Source organism: Podarcis raffonei, chromosome 11, assembly GCF_027172205.1.
Source record: "Podarcis raffonei isolate rPodRaf1 chromosome 11, rPodRaf1.pri, whole genome shotgun sequence".
NCBI classification, from domain to species: domain Eukaryota; kingdom Metazoa; phylum Chordata; class Lepidosauria; order Squamata; family Lacertidae; genus Podarcis; species Podarcis raffonei.
Window position 1 is genome coordinate 14221684 of NC_070612.1, and position 17854 is coordinate 14239537.

The window sequence follows — 17854 nt, forward strand, 5'->3', positions numbered from 1 at the left end:
TTAAATGAACATTGGCAGATCTCTGTGGTTATACATTCTCTCCCTTTGAAATAGAAACTCCCCTGTCCGCATCCCTCTTGGTTAGACCCTGTTTCTAAAGCACAGCGCACGCCGAATATGCCACGTAAAGTGTACGAAATTAGTTAAGTGATTGTGTGACTTAGAAAGCAGGATACAGAGAGAGAGCTGGAAGGTTTTTCTTTCTTGTTTTCGCTTCACACTATTGCATTACAAGTGGAACCTATAGAATTGAGGGTGTGGTCCTTATGGAGCCCCTAGTGCTGCAGAACGGCTTGAGAAATCTGTTCTACGAAGCTCCTGCAAAGCTAGTAATGCCCAAGAGCAAGCTAATCCTGTACTCAGTTGGCAAACACCTGTTTGCATTGCCATGGTGTTCACAGTGTCACGGCGCTTCCTAATACCTTCCTCGTGTGTGTGTATATGTGAGTGTTTGCTTGTTTAAATATGTATGGGGTCAGTGTGGTGAATCTACATGGGTGCCAGTGTCGAGATGTTATTATAACATGTCACTTGTCCTCCTCTTTTGGGGTCTATTTGCACTTGAGATGTTTCTAGTTTGCACGTTGCTCACTTAATACCGCTCTATGTTTGCAATATTTCACCATGCAGGCACCGTTTTTGCAATCCTACTTATTGTACGATGAGGGATTGTGTAATATGGACATGCTTCTTTTGGGTCCTCGCCATGTCTCTCCTTCCACCCACTTTTGAACCATGCAGAGCCTCTGCATATCAGTTGCTTGGAAGCACAGGCGTGGAGAGTGTTGCGCTAAGGTGCCGCTTATGGGCATCCCATGAGCATCTGATTACAAAAACCTTCCCATGTGCACTCCGAGAACAGAGCGCTGGGCTACATGGGCTTTTGGTATGATCCTGTGGCTTACCCGAAAGACTACCTGTCCCTACATAGACCTGATAGATTGCTGAGATGTTGTCAGCAGCACCACATGTTATAGACCCATCATATAGTGATTATTTCTTTTTTAAAACGTGGCATTTTCCGCTGTTGCTCCATGCTTTGGACAGTTCTTCTCCCTACTGTATTGGAAGTGCCATCATTTGCTTGCTTGAGAGGTCTTTTTAAGACCCATATCCCCCTCCCCTCACTGCCCTGATGTTCTGCGATTATTAACCTGAGCCCTTTTTGTATAATACAACGATTTGTTTCATTTTGTCCTTTTACAACTGTTCTAATATTTTTACTGTATATTTTCATGGTGGTTTTAGTTTTGTACACACCACCATGCTCTGTTTGTTAGCTGCCTAAAGAGGTTTGGGGGTTTAAAAAAGTGGTTCATATCCAAAGGTTTCCTTTCTTTGGCAGAAGGAGCCTTTCTCCAATGGAAGAAAATTCCTTCCACTGGAAGAAGGGAACCTTTGGATCAAACCTAGCTTCCCTCTGTGTTGTACCGGCACAGTGACTCATAAAATCATACTTCTACAGTCACATGTCTAATGTTACTCACCCTTTTGCATTAGGCTAATCCTGTGAACCATTGATCATCAGTGGCATCTGAATGCCACCATGGCCAGGTTAGCACTTAAACGCAAGTCGTGGTTTATTTAACAAACCAAGCCAGTGTGGTGTAGTGGTTAACAGCAGTAGACTCGTAATCTGGGGAACCGGGTTCACGTCTCTGCTCCTCCACATGCAGCTGCTGGGTGACCTTGGGCCAGTCACACTTCTTTGAAGTCTCTCAGCCCCACTCACCTCACATAGTGTTTGTTGTGGGGGAGGAAGGGAAAGGAAAATGTTAGCTGCTTTGAGACTCCTTAAAGGGAGTGAAAGGCGGGATATCAAATCCAAACTCTTCTTCTTCTTCTTCTTCCATAGGTTTCTCCACAGACAGGGCTATTCCCTAGGGAGTGTGGGGCCTGGAACAAATTGTACTCCCTGCATCCCCCTGTTGAATTTCTCTACCCACTACCTCTGCTCACAATTTATCTTTTGTCATTGTTTTACCTCTCACCTCAGCTTGCATTTTTATTTTGCTGCTACTTTAGGAAAGCAGTGCTGCTAGACTCTTAAATGTGCACACACACCTGGGATGGCCCTGCCCACAAATGATCCAACTATGGCTTTTCCCCCAAGAGTTTGGTTTCTTTTCCAGCTACTCTTGTCTTGTGTCTTTGTATCTTGGTAAAACATCTGGGATGAAGTGGCCGTATTTGAGATCCATCTTGCATCCTACACAAAGCCATAGTTAAACTAAAGTTTGTAAACTGACTACAAACCATAGTTTTGGATCATGTAGCTAGGAAACCATTGTTACGCTGCTGAGCGGGTTTCACGCATAACCCTAAGCAAGGGAGGCCCAGTGTGGGTGTCTATGGGCAATGTGGCACCCACAGATAACCCCCTTAGTGTCTGCTAAGGCACCCAGGCCCTGCCGGGTTCGTATTTTCAAAAATTGAGGGGGTTTGACTTTTCTTAGAGGGGTTGTTTTTTGAGGGATGTCTCCTCTTTTTGTCTGTGTTTTATTCCTTTATGGAAGGGAGTGAAGGTGTTTGGGTGGGTGTGATCGTCACCAATTTTTATTCCATAAACTGGGTATTTTGTGTTGCCGTGACGGTTTCTTCATTTTTCCAAATGTGCCCCCAGACTAAGCAAGGTTGGGAAAGCCTGCTGTTCAATTACAGTTGATGTAATATTATTTTAATATATAAGTAGTCTTGGAGGAATTTTTATATGGAAAGGCGACATATAAATGCTTAAAATAAATTACTATTCAGCCATGGCTTTGCAGTATGTGAAAACCAGACCTCTAGTGTGTTTTAATTCATATTCATATTTCTCATTTTTTTCCTCCTATATATTGCTTGTCTGTGGGCATATTTTACCTAGCAGTGCTCTCTCTTCCCTTCACAAGGCTTGCCTCATACTTTGTAGAACTGTGGTTTTAGACAGCTGTTTCAATATTTACTGAATGATGCGCTGCAAAATTGCAAATGGTTGAAGCTTCAGAATTACGCAGGAAGGAAAATCCAGCATTGTGTCTGCACTTGTTACATATTCAGAACTCACCTGAATAATAATAGGCTCAAGGAATACCAATGAGGCTCTGAGCCCTGCCTCCTAATCCTTCAGGAAGTTGCGCTGCTGATTCTGTCATCTGTAATTGTGCTGTTTTCCAACTCTTTCAAAGCACATTACAGCAGAAAGGATCTAAATACCTCACAAGTTCCCACTTCCCAAAACCTTGTTAATTGTATCTGTGCAATTATTCCTGCTAAGCCTCCTGTTGCTACTGTTATTTGCCACTGTTATTCTGTGATGCTGGTGGCTTTGTGGGATAAAATTGTGCTGTGCAACATTTCTTATCTGTGTTGGGTATTGCCTCTTTTACCATTTTCTTTTTATAGAAACATTCTTAAAAGTGCTGTTAAAATACCTCTGTAGGCACACCTTTGTTTTGGCATAGCATCCTGTTTAAACCTTTCGTAATATAATTTTTCTTTCAAAAGGATTTAATGAATCGCTTTCAGACATTACATGAAAGCAGAAAGAAATGAGGCGTGGAAGGTTTTTTTATTTTTTATAACAGAAAGGCAACTGAATGTAATGTTTACATGATCTTCGTTATTTTGTGGCATTTAATTTTTTTTAACAGCCAGATCTTTGGGGGGAAAATTGTGGGGAAAATATATTTTCAGTTTCTTTAAGACATTCCATTTTTAGTTTCTGATATTGCTCTATCTCTTATTGATTTCCTGGCAAATCATAGCTATCTAATTTTACCTGCCTTCTCATTGATTTCCAATAAGAATCTGGTCTCTTCATAAAGAATCAGGATAAGTTGCAACTCGGTTTCAAAATGATTGCAATTTAAAATAGTTTGTTACTCTTATACTTTTCAATAAAATAGTAATCATGTTTCAAAATGTAAAATCCAGAATACTGGTTTTATTGAAGTTTTACCAATGCCCAGTGAGGTTTGATACTCCAGAATGAATTGCTTTTATTGATCAGGGGTTTTTTTTTTGTAATCTAGCATATCTTTAAAAGCAGGAGTCATTTGGAAAAATATTTTCATATGTACTTTGATTTTTGTCTCATTGTAAGCTGGCCATCAGCATCTAGCAAGGTAACTGATGAGCTTGAAATATTTAATTTTTAGGAGGGTTGAATATTTTTTAAATTGCCATTATTTTATTATACTGTTTTTACCAGTGCCTGTGCATCAGCAAGCAAAGCAACAAATAATAGGGCAGGCTTGTGGATCTGAACATGTCCTGTTTCACTGCATAAATGAAATTTTAATTCATTGCAATTAGCTCAGTTCAGAGGCAAAAATATGAGTCACTCTCTCATACTGAAGATTAAGACAATTTTTGAGCTGAAGGCTATAATCAAATTCTTTATTCTCTTCTTGCATAAATGTTAAGTTCATGTCCTTATATTTCACAAAGCTTCACATATATTTAAGGTGTATATACTGACACAGATTGCCTGTGATGCATTTTTCTTGATCTGAGGACTTTTTTCTACATTGCGAACCAAACATTTCACTGTATTGGAGAATGGGAAACCTAAAATGGTTGAAGGCAACTATTTCCCTAACATACAGCAAGAGCAGTGAGGAATAGTTCAGGACAAAATGGATTCTCTGCAGTTTTGTACGGAGCTGATAGATGATCCCTTTAATCAACCAGAGCTAGATTTTTTTTCATACTGCTTCTTCCCCCCCACCCTTCCTGCAGCATGTCATAGTAATTAATTTAATCCTGTTAGCATATTATAAAGAAGATATTTAATAATCAAATCTGTTTTATATTTATGTTACTAGTATGAATGAACACTTTCCTTACAAATCAGCAACCAATACTGCAAAATCTTAGCAGTTTTTAATAGGCATTAATACATTAACAAAAATTATAGAAAGCTATATAAATTCTCTATTACCCCGCCGTCTGATGCTGTTGTATAGATTTAAATCTACAGTAGCTAGCTGTGATACTGTATATGACCACCAAGTAGTCATGTTATGTTTCTTTTCAAAAGTGAATACTCTATCACTTATGCACAGCCTGACTTCTTTAAAATTATTAGGTATGTGTCTAGAAAATGAATAAGAAGCCTGCTGTCTCCATTGGCTGTAGTGGTGTCAATAACATTTATATGTTGGTCGAGTTCACTGCATCATGCAAAGACTGGATCCTGCAATCGCAATATATTGAAATTAGGAACGGAAGTATGCTTAGATTATTTTTTTTGTGAATTACAATGAATTTCCAGAGGTGTAGAAGTCTGCTCCCACGGCAAGGAACGTGGCACAGGTGACTGCCTTTACAGCAGTGCAGATAAATGTTAATTAATTATGAAAATGTTGCTCCTGTCGCCAAAGATGAATGAAAAACCCCGACCAGGAAAGGTTTGAAAAACAACAACAACCCTCCAGCTCCATAAGGCAGGATGCGAAATGGCAAAGCCATAGACGTACTTGCAGTTTTATAACTTGACAAGAATGTCTGTGAGCAAAAAAATAAAAATAAAGGAAGGAAGGAAGGGAAAAGGGGGGCAGGAAAGCTTGCTGGCTCTTTTAACCCTTCCATGTAATGACAGCAATTTGAAGGAACTTGAAAGCAATAAGCAAGGAGCATTGTGCACTAGGCTCTCTTGTTCCACTTTGTGCCATAGCATGTCAGTACATTGTTAAAGTTAAGTGTATCCACATCCCTACGAGCTAATGAATACTTGGTAGTCTATACTAATACTTTAGTGGATGCTGAACAAGTTTAGATGTTAAGCTTTTTAGGAAGAATGAATGATGGCTAATGATTATTTAATGACAGATCTCTGGACTGAAAGGCACTTAGCACTCAAAGTGTGCTGCAAAGCCTATTTCTCAGAGCTTCAGACAGGTTTATTTGGTCTCACCTTGAAGAGAACAGTGCTGTATTGATTTCATTGGTGTGGATTTAAACACGCCATTGGCTTAGAATAGCACCAACTATGCAGCAGAAAATCAGCACCTTAATCCTTGCGATTACTCGTAAGCTACTATGAAAACATTTGGTTCCAGCTGCTTGAAAAATGGAAGCAAATTTTTAGCTTTGAATGTTGAACATTGTTTAAAGCAAGGCAGTGCTGTGTTGTATGCTGTGATTAAAAGGAACGGATGAGGTCAACTGTTCTTTGACTGCATCCAAGAGCAAATGGTTTTAATCCCATATTTGTCTGTTGCATATTCTGCTCTATCCCAAGATCTCTGAGCGAATTACACAAATATTTAAAATTTCATATTAAAGGGGAACGTAAAAACATTACAATCCTTTCTACCATATATGGTAACTTAATAAATATTTAGCGCAGCCTTTGAGTCTACATTCCCTACTAAACTGTAACCCTGCAGATGTGCCTATTCTCCCCCTGTTTGCTGTTGTTTCCCCTACGTTGAATTTTAGACTGTAAATTCCTTGAGGATTTGTCAGTTTGTTGCTTTATAAAAGCTCACACATCTTTAGTGCTATAAGAATAATACATATATAATTTATGGTATTTTTCTTAATTAAGTATTCTGTGTGAATTGTATTAAAATTAGCTACCAATTTCTTGTTAGCCCCTTCTAGCTATTGCCTTCAATGCTCACATGGAATCTTTGCGAACATTGCAAGTCCTGATGTGGGATATTCATTATGCCCAGTTGGAAGTCGACAGCTTTTGTAGTCAAGGCTTAGGAACAGGACAAGACGTGCCCAGGGAAACTGTTTAGGGGCCAAGAAGGTAGAGAATGAATAATATTTTTAAGCCCCATAAAATTTGAGAGCAGAAATCTGCTTGCTGTCAGCTCAGCTTAAAGTTTGTATATAAATTTTAAAAACAGAGGGTGATCAGACACGATGCTAATCATAATACTCCAGTAAAGGGTTAACTCCAGCAAACTTCATTGAATGCAGTAAGACATTTAGTGCATATCTAGGAAAAGGAAAACTCTGATCTTAAACCTCCGCTGCCTTGCGGGACATCTTCAGGAGAAGAAGGCCACAAGAGACTAGGTCCCTGCGGGACTTGACATCTTTCCGCAGGGCCTGCAAGACAGAGCTGTTCCACCAGGCCTTTGACCAGGGCACAGCCTGACCCCCTCCTTTGGCAATCTTCACAGAACTCTAGCCCAATGGTTGCCATCAATTTGATTTGAACTGATTTCATAATGAATTGATTTTAGAATGCTGTATTAGTTTACTGTTGTTAGCCGCTCTGAGCCTGGCTTCGGCTGGGGAGGGCGGGATATAATAATAATAATAATAATTATTATTATTATTATTATTATTTTATTAAGGCATTAAGGAGTAAACCCTACACAAATCCGGAGTAGAGTCCCCAGGACGGTTGGATGGCATCTTCTATGCCTCCTTCCAGCAAGTCCTGCAGACCAGCTGGTGCCAAACATATTACTCTGCTTTCCTTTTGACCATTTCAGCAAGGCCAAGAGGGAGGTCTTGTCATCTGGGCAGCCCAGGCCCTCCGTAAACACTTTCCAGGCTTGCACACTAGGGAGGTCACTTAAGTGCTGCTAACTTCACCCTCAGAGGTGCACTCCATTGTCTCTTGAGACATATGGATGCCAACAATGACAAGATGATGATAATAATACTCATCTACCTTACAAGGTTGTTGTAAAGAGTGTGTACGTACACATGTGCTAGATAAACGTTAAGGTAGTGTTATTCTTTTTACCAAATCATTCCCCTTAAATTGCTTGTTGCTCTACTTCTTTCATTTCGTTTTAATTGCTGCTTTTCTCTTATGCCATGGTGCTCTCCCTTTGCTTTGTGAGCCACACTGGAAGTTCTGTCATTGGATCAGAACTCATGGGATTTCACATTTTTAATAAACGGAAGTTCGTTACTACTTAATTTCTTCACAGTCTAAACTGCCTAAGTCTTCACTGTGCTCAACATTTGATGCTCTGTGTCAGTTCTTTCAGCTCATGTGGAAATTCTTGAACAAATATAATATGTTAAGGCAGTTAATATCAACAGAAGAGATTTTGTGGGTGGAATATGGGATATGCAGCAAAGCAGAAATGTTTGTGCCACAGAGAGAGAGAGAGAGAGAGGCAGGCAGGCAGGGAAAGAGAGGCATAGTTGCAATCAATGTTTTGCACATCCTGAGGTGCATCTGAAATTTTTATAAGTACTGTTTGGTGCTCTTCATTCAAGGCACATATAGCTGATGGCCAAGTGTAGTTCTGCCTCAAAAGTGGCACAACAGGAATTTTAACACCTCACAGATGACAACACGGTAAACTTCCAATAGCTCAGGTCAGTAGATGGTGCCACATCTACATGAATTATTAAAGGACAAATAGCAGTGCCTGAATATTACAGTTAATGTACCACATCACTGACAACACCTTTTCTGCATTTACCGCCTCGTCTGATACTTCCTAGTTCAGCAATGATTGAGACTGAAGAAGGATTTTTTTCTGAGGGACCGAAACTTACATTGACCCCGATTTACAGAAATATGGGGTCCAGCAGAAAGTCCATCCAGTTTTGCAAGGAATAGGAAGAAACCAAATAAATTAACTAGGATTAAAACGTGGAGAGAATATTCAGAGTGTTCCCAGCTTGGTTGACTGTTAAGAACCATCGCTTAAAACCACCAAACAGAAATAATAAAACGCTGAAACAGTAAAGCATAGCAAGCAATGGTAGCTGCATAAAGCCAAAGCCAGGAGAGTAAAAAGACAAAACACTGGTCAACCAGGCAAATGGTCTTTACACCAGAACTTGTTGTTTGTTGTTGTTTAGTCATTTAGTCATGTCCGACTCTTCGTGACCCCATGGACCAGAGCATGCCAGGCACTCCTGTCTTCCACTGCCTCCCACAGTTTGGTCAAACTCATGCTGGTAGCTTTGAGAACACTGTCCAACCATCTCGTCCTCTGTCGTCCCCTTCTCCTTGTGCCCTCCATATTTCCCAACATCAGGGTCTTTTCCAGGGAGTCTTCTCTTCTCATGAGGTGGCCAAAGTATTGGAGCCTCAGCTTCAGGATCAGTCCTTCCAGTGAACACTCAGGGCTGATTTCCTTAAGAATGAATAGGTTTGATCTTCTTGCAGTCCATGGGACTCTCAAGAGTCTTCTCCAGCACCAGAATTCAAAAGCATCAATTCTTCGGCGATCGGCCTTCTTTATGGTCCAGCTCTCACTTCCATACATCACTACTGGGAAAACCATAGCTTTAACTATACAGACCTTTGTTGGCAAGGTGATGTCTCTGCTTTTTAAGATGCTGAACTTAAGAGGTGAACTTAAGAGGTGCCAAATGAGCCTCTCTAGAAAGGGCTTTCCATTGCTCAGCACACTTTATAGGCAGCCCTATATATGAGGCATTACAGTAGTCCAAACAAGATGTTATCAGAGCATGAATAATATTGCCAGTCTGTCTATTAAGGCAGGCATGTCCAAAGTCCTTTTCGGGGGCCTAATCTGGCCTGCCGGTCGGTTCAATAACGGCCCCAGTGGCAGTTTATTTGGGGGGTAAAATCATAAAAAAGCTCAACAGCTTCAATCCTTTAAAAAAAGGCCAACAACTTTGGTTGGCCCTTTGGCCAGCCCTCATGATCCTTCACTTCATCAAATCTGGCCCTTTTTGAAAAAAGTTTGGACACCACTGTAAGGGTTGCAGTTGTGCCAGGGGTTATGAAAGGATCAGAGGATCAGTAAATTCTGTGGACTGAAACCAAAGAACTCACCTGCTCAGAATTCCAAGACATATTTCTATAATAATAAATTGGTATGGCATTTACCCCTCCAAGTTTTTAATACCTAATACAATAAAAGAGTACCATCATGTGCCTAATAGCAGATATAAAGTATCTGGGGGTAGTCCATCTCTCATAAAATAGCCTTTAGCCTTAATTCAAATCCATTGATTCCTGTTCCAGTTAAACCTGTAGAACTTAATATGTCTTTTAATCCTTTTATTGTAAGATAGGATAAAATTAATTTTACACTAGGACTGTGCAAAGCCAATTAACATGATCTTTAGAGTTATTTGGTAAAGTGCTTCAAACTGCTAAATTTATCCTGACCTCTTGGTTGCACTCCCTGACTGCTTTTTAAATGAAGTAATCAATATCTTGCAACCTTTTAAACAGCTTAAACTTTTTTTTCAGATATTTTTTTACCTATATTTTATTTAAACAGATTAGGGATGAAAAATATACAGCTACAGTTGTCGACCATTTCCTGTAGGGCTGTTGTCTTTTTGGTTTTGGTACTCGGTCAGTGTGCTTGGAAACCTTTGTAAATGTGGAGTCAAAATGTCCGTTTGGCAAATAATGAAGAAATCTGTCACTTCCATTTACTTAGTGCATAGAAAGTGTGCTATCTCTACAACTTAAATGCAGAAACCTTCCTTCTTCCCCAGCATAGCTTCTTTCCCCCCCACATAGGGCTATTTGAGGTTATTAATTTTCTCACCGTGATAGGGTGATCAACCGTCCTGTCAAGAAAATGGATCTCTGTGTCACCCTTTAGCATGATTAAATGGAGGCACATCGCTGTGAGAAAATACCAAATTTTCACGAGACAAATGAAACTTGTAGCGAGGACAACTTTTATAGACATTATTTCATTTTAAAATCTCCCATTTGGCTGTCAGTTTATTTGTTGGGAAGGGTTGCCATTAATTGCATGTTCCTCCTAATAACTCAAAAGACAGTAAAGGGGGGGGGGACCAGTTTCACACCTAAATCTCTTACACAGAACAAAATGTCAGCTAGTGTCCTCTAGTGAACATAGCTCGGTTTACGTAAACTGGGTTGCTAATCAGCTCCCCAAAACTTCACTTCCACTGCTCTTTCTGGCACAAAAATGCTTGAAGCTTTTAAGCCTGGCTGCAGAACATTGAAATCTCTTGAAAAAGGGGGCCAGAAGCCTCAAAGTGCTTTCAGACGGGCGCTTCTTGTGAAAGAAACGCATCCGTAGAGCAGAACTGGAAAAGGCAGTCAACACGTTGATACGTTTTCCCCTTGCTTCTTGAGGTTTTAACATAGGGTTGGCTTGCTAAACCTGGACTCGCCAGAAAGAAGCGTTTGGCCCTAAATGAATCCCGATAAAACGAAGGGTTAACTTGAGCTTGCTTTAATCAAACAAAAGGAAGAGCCAACGAGGGGGCTCCTCTCTCTCCCTTTTTGTTTTTCGAGGGGGGAGTTTGCCAAGTGCCCCTGTTGTTTAATTTCCTACTGGAAGCAGCACATGTGTGGGGCTTTCTCTCCCCCACCCCAGTTCTTTTCTTTAAACAGTGACCATTGCAGAGGCTGAGTGGTTGGGGTCAATGCCTTGCCTATTGATCAGTATCCCTGCAGTCCCCCAGCTCCAGCATCTGCTTCATTGGCTTATTTCAGTGCTTGCTTCAGTACATTAGAATAGAAATCCATAACCAGAGCTGTGCTCATCCGAGCAGGGGAAGAAACTAAATTAAATGGTATAAAACAATCTTGGATCAGGAGTTTGTGCCAATTCATCTTGATCTAAGATGTCACACCGGGCTCTCTGTCTGAGCACCTGGGCTAGAGGCAGCCATAGTGAAAATAGATGGAGCTGCGATCATTCATTTGTCAGCTAAGGAGCTCGGCAGCGGTTAGCAATTCCCTTCTGCAGAGGTCAGCTGACAGAACAATCAGTGCAACTGCAGAATGGAGCTTTCCTTTGAACTATTGTTATGGAGCATGCTTCTTGGGGTGGGGTGGGGGCCGGAGGGGAGGGGAGCGTGGTGGTTTCCTTCCAGATCATTGTGCTCTGAGTGAAGCGAATTAAAAAATGGATCTGCCTAGGCAGACCCCGGTTGCGATTTGTGTTGCGTTTAACGGTAGTGATTATATATACAAATTGCAGGTGATTAAAATGGTTACGTATCACTTAGCGTAGAGTCCATTTTCATCTTTCTTTTTCCATACAAGGTGACTATTGATTTTTATTTTTTTTAAAGCTCCTCTCCTTCTCATTGTTAAAGATCACCCCCACCCACTCCTTTGGGTGTAAAACTATCAGAACTAGAGCTGAACTGGGAATCGGTTTTTCTTAACAGAGGTTCTAATGCTCTTTTTTCCTTTTCTTTTAAAAGAGAGAGAGAATTCATTTGCTGCAGTTTGGGCATACCGTAGCAGAGCGTTTTTTATTATTAATTCTCACTTTGTTAATCTCCAGACCTTGAAATTCTGCCTGTGAGTACCAAGTGGTCTCTGATTTCTCTCAGAAGAGATTTAACATCATAGTGTAGCAGGGAAGAGTGAGACTTATAGTACATTGGCTATAATATACACAAGTCTGTTTCCTGGTGCATTGAAGAAGTTATAGCTATACCTCAAAATGCAGTTGAAGTAATGGGTGATATGCGAGCCATAGTCACGAGTAGACCCATTAAAATCAGTGGACTTGTCCATTAATTTCAGCGAATCTCTTCAGAGCATGACTTAAATAGGTGACATCCAGTGTCCTAAAATTTTGTAAATGCGGCCCTGCATGCTTATAGTTATTTATTATTTCTTTAAGTCATCTCCCGTCCTTCTCTTTAGCTGAAAAGGCTCCCAAAGCAGCTTACAAAAACCAGTACAGTCCCTGCCTTCTTCTGGTGTACAGTCTAAATGGCATGAAACAGAAGGAAAAAGTGATGGGGAGGTGGAAGGGGGAAGAACAAGCTTGGACCACCCTTTCTTAAAGTTACAGTTCTTATAAAGACCACCTGGGGTGCAGACAGTTCAGATAGCCTGATAGTATTGCTGCGTTGTTCATATTCCTTTGCCTACTGCATTCTTGCATTATTTCATCCACTAATGTAAACTGCTTTAGGGTCTGCATCTTTGACTTACAGTAAGACCCAGAAGCCATGTAAAGTAAGTATTTTAAGGCAGCAAGGGATTGCGTTCTCCAACCCTTCTGGTGCCTTGACCCCTAGGCCAGTGTAACCTAGAAAGTGAAACTTAATGCAAGGGAGAGGGAACTTTTCCAGTTGGGTAACTGTCTAGCCTTTCTTGTTATAAATACGTCCCAGCATTTATAATGTACTGCCATAACAGAGTGCAGGAAAACATAAATCCATATATTTCATTTGGTGAAACAACTATTTGGCTTTTCAAAGACATCTGAAGGCAGCCCTGCCCAGGGAAATGTTTTTAATATTTTGTTGGGAGCCACCCAGAGTGACTGGGGCAATATGATAATGATGATGAAGAATTTATTATATGTACCCTACAATAAAACACAATACATTTAAAAATTCCCTATACAGGGCTGCCTTCAGATGTCTTCGAAAAGTCATATAGTTATTTATCTTCTTGACTCTGATGGGAGGGTGTTCCACAGGGTGGGTACCACTACCAAAAAGACCCTTTGCCTGGTTCCCTGTAAATTCACTTCTCACAGTGAGGAAACCACCAAAAAGGCCTTTAGAGCTGGACCTCAGTGTCTGGGCTGAACGATGGAGACGTTCCTTCAGGTATACTGGGCCCAGGCCATTTAGGGCTTTAAAGGTCAGCACCAACACTTTGAACTGTGCTTGGAAACATACTGGGAGCCAATGTAGATCCTTTAGGACCAGTGTTTATATGGTCCTGGCAGCCACTCCCAGACACCAGTCTAACTGTTGCATTCTGGATTAGGATTCCTGTTAGCATATGAGAGATGTCCACTTTCTGTACCTTCCAGAAACAGTTGAAGATAATTTTGTTCCGACAGGCTTTCCCAGGTAGATAAGTCTTTGCCATGAGTTACCGGTACTATTTTTGTATAGTTTCAGTTTTGTTTCAAATGTGTCTTCTGTTTTTTAAAAACTGTTTTCAATTGTTTTTATTATACATCGCCTTAAGACAACTGTTGGAGGACCACCATAGAGAAAGAACTATACCATGTGTTTCATTGGTTGCACAGCAAGTATCTGGAGAACAAGGCAGTGGCTACTATACCACTTTTTAAAAAAATGAATAGTAAAAGGAGTCATAAGGCGTGTATTTAAATTCTTTGCACAGTGAAAGGACCACCAGAGTTGCTGGAGTTAGAACAGTTTATGAACCACCTGTCCTAATGCTCTTCGTGTTGTGTTTCAGGTTCTCTGTCTGGATTTCCGCAAATGAAAAAAATATCTATGTCGTACGAAGAGAGGCGAAAGCAAGCTACTGCTATAGTTCTGCTAGGAGTAATTGGAGCAGAGTTTGGAGCAGAAATTGAACCTCCGAAGTTGCTGACCAGGCCGCGCAGCTCTAGCCAAATACCCGAAGGGTTTGGCTCAACGAGTGGTGGATCCAACTATTCTTTGGCGAGGCATACTTGTAAGTTTCTCTCTGCCCACTCCCCCTTGATGCAAGCTGTATAGCGAAATATGTGCTGCTATTGTATTCTGTTATATGGGCCATTTCAGTAACAATGGGAAAGCCTGGCTTCCTGCCATGAGAACCAAAATGCAGAGAGCCACTGGTTCACACACACGCCACCACCCCCTCCTCCTCCATGAACCAGAGGACGAAATCCAAAACGGAAGCTTTTGATTTTAAACTATTTCATCCCAAGGAACTTCCAAGGGTTCTGAAGGGCCACAGGTCTAAGACACTGTTTAATGATCATAAAGGTAAAGGTAAACCATTAGGTCCAGTCGTGGCCGACTCTGGGGTTGCGCCGCTCATCTCGCTTTATTGGCCGAGGGAGCCGGCGTACAGCTTCCAGGTCATGTGGCCAGCATGACTAAGCTGCTTCTGGCGAACCAGAGCAGCACACGGAAACACCGTTTACCTTCCCACTGGAGTGGTACCTATTTATCTACTTGCACTTTGACGTGCTTTTGAACTGCTAGGTTGGCAGGAGCAGGGACCGAGCAACGGGAGCTCACCCTGTCGTGGGGATTCGAACTGCCGACCTTCTGATCGGCAAGTCCTAGGCTCTGTGCCGCCCGCGTCCCTTTAATGATCATAGCCCCATATATATGTGTGAGCATATCTGGGAGCTGTTGAAAACCTATCTTTGCTACCCAAACACGGGAACTATTCACATGCTCTTAGTACTCTTAGAACTGATCCAGGAAGACCACTCTAAAATGCCTTAAAAAACAACAACAGCTAGTTCCCCCCGTAAATTTGTCCTTAGTTTGTCACCATTAGCTTAGGCAGCACGGTCTTTTCTGGACTATCCCTCCTTTTGTTCATTTACCCCTCCCATGTTTTCATGGAATGCTTTCATGTCCTTTTTTGCAGCGATTTTTTCATGTCCTTTTTTGCAGCGATTTTTTCATGTCCTTTTTTGCAGCGATTTTTTCGTGTCCTTTTTTGCAGCGATTTTTTCATGTCCTTTTTTGCAGCGATTTTTTCGTGTCCTTTTTCTGCAACTCTTACTTTGCTCCTTTTATCCTTGGAGGGGGGAAGCTGGATCAAGAATTTACAATCCCACTTTTTTTTTACTAGCAATGTCTTAATAGCAGAACTGAAATGTAAAGTTAATTATTCAAAAATGCTTTGGGTGACCATCCAAACCTCAGAGAAGTTACTCATTTTTTTTATTCCCCTAGTTTATGAATATTGTAGGTGATTACCAGAATGGTTCCACAAACCAGTGGCCTTGGATGAATTCCTAAAGGTTACAGTAATACTCTTTCATTGCATTGAATCTAATAAGGCTGAGTGCTCTTGGGTCTCGTGTATACTTTCTTTCCAGATATACCTTTGTCTCATGCTTAATTCTTAATGCAGACACCACTTAGCTGAGTTTAAATCCAGCGTTGCAATTCTAATAATCCTTCTGTGTTCTTTGTACGGGCCACACTGTACCCATGACTGCCACACCTCCCTTCTTCCCATTGTCAATAAGTGAAGGTGAAAGGTAGGATGGGAACAACTGTTTATAAAGACTATTTCCCTGGAAAGTCTTCTTTCTGCTTCATCATCATATTCTGTGCACTCTCACATTCATCCCATGAATTTTAATATTTTTTGAAATCTGAAGTGGGAATTTAAATCAGTGCACTTCCTGTTATGATTTTCAAAATATAATATATGACCTGGCCTCTTGGAAAAACTTTATTTTACTTTGTTTCATGTTTTGTATCTGAAGACCAGTGTATCTTAACATGCTTTCATAGCAATAGCAGAACCTTTATTTCACCATTAGCACCCAAAAAAGGTCTTTTTGACAGCATCTCCACTGTTGAAAAAAAGAGGCGGTAGAGGTTTAATTCAGAAATTTACATTTCACCTCCTGCAATTCCATGCTTATATTCTGGGGCAGGCCTAACATAAGAGCCAAACAGTCTGTTTTGTTGAGGTTTACACAATGTCATCCAGGTTCTTCCTCCACAATGGAAATGCACAAAGAACATCTTGACAGAGTGAGGTTACTTATCATTAATTGTAGTTCTCTGAGAGACTGAGTGTTGCCTCTCTATAATCACATTTGTTGACCCCTTTGCCTTTTCCCTCGAGTGCTGCCCCCTCATAAGGAGGAGCAGAAGTTCTCTCTCTCTGCAACACAACTGCAAATATATGATACCGCAAGTCCCTTTGGGATTGAAAATATTGGCTGCCCCCAATCTCATGTGAACTTTGGATAATACTTGTAGTAGACCATGTTCATTCTGTAAATGAGTTTCAGCACACAAACCATAAATACTTGAATGCTTATTCTTATCCCTGAGTACTGCTAAGAATTCAGAAGATGGATTTTCATTCTGGTCTTCATAATTGCTTGATGTTAAAAAAAAAACTTGTAGTGATTAGGCCCTGTTTGAAGAATTAATTAAAGGAGGATTCAGGTGACCTTTCCTCCCCACCCCACCCTACCCCCCAAAAACCGTGTTGCTTCTCTTTTGCCACGTGTATCCCTGAAGGGATCCCTCATACAATTGGCTTCATCTTGACTTAGTTGTTTGGCAAACCACAAAGACCTGTCCTTGGAATGTGCAGTGAAGAAAATGAGGCATCCTTCCCTCTGAACAACTGTCATGTGAATTTCAATACTAGGGTTGTCCTAAGTGCTGATTGTGAACATCTAGCCTGAGCGGGCGCATGTGGTAGACACAAAGTCCAGGGACAAAAAGAGACACACCATTGTTCCAGGCCAGGATCCAATAAACAAGGTCTGGTCAAGCAGAGATGAAGTTACAGTAAGGCTAAGTAGATAAAGGAGAAGGTAGGTCCAGATAGGTGAGGTCAGGCAAAACAAAAGGTGAAAACGGAGGCAGGCTATGGGGTTACCTCAGCAACCAGGAAACCCAGAATGAACAGTAAGATTGGCAGCTAGCCCTGCCCCCGGGGAGTAGAGCCTCTACGCATAAAGGGTCCCTGCCTGTTTTAGAAGCTTAGCTGAAGTCTTCAGAGCCTGAAGAAGGCAATATGACCTCTTCAGAGAGGTTTTGGCACCACAGACACCTCAGGTGGTGGAATTTCAAGAAGATGGTAGGTGTTGAACGCTGATTTTGAGGGTACCTTCTCTTGAAGGTTCAAGAAGTCCTCTGTATCACGTCCCCTGGCAACCTCCTCCTCCCAACTCTGCTATTGTCTTTTGCTAACTAACACACCACTGGGGAAGGGACTCCACCCCCTTCTGGTATGGTGCTTAATGCCCCACCTTTCATCAGGGTAATGTCTCTGCCACCACCTATTTTGTCCTATGATGACCCCTCTCTCTGCCAGTCTGGCCACGCTAGGAAATCACTTCAGAACATCTGAAACTGAAGTCATATCATCGATCCACCTAACTCAGTGTTGCCTGTTTTGAACAGTAGCATCTCTCCAGGATCTCGTGTAGAACCCCGCTCCCCAAGAATGAGCTCTTCCACTGAGCTGGTCCTCTCTCCCAAGGACCAAATGTAAACCACTTTAAGCTCTTAGGAGGAGGAACAA

General features: G+C 41.3%; 1 protein-coding gene across 5 annotated transcripts in view; it reads left to right on the plus strand.

Annotated features, from left to right (window-relative positions):
- Positions 1 to 17854, plus strand: part of WDR7 (WD repeat domain 7) — a 220620-nt gene that overhangs the window by 108876 nt on the left and 93890 nt on the right. For all 5 annotated transcript variants that reach the window (XM_053407606.1, XM_053407607.1, XM_053407608.1 and 2 more), the window contains one exon: positions 14078 to 14299. In XM_053407606.1, coding sequence (XP_053263581.1) covers positions 14078 to 14299 — 222 coding nt within the window. The remainder of the gene's footprint in view (positions 1 to 14077; positions 14300 to 17854) is intronic.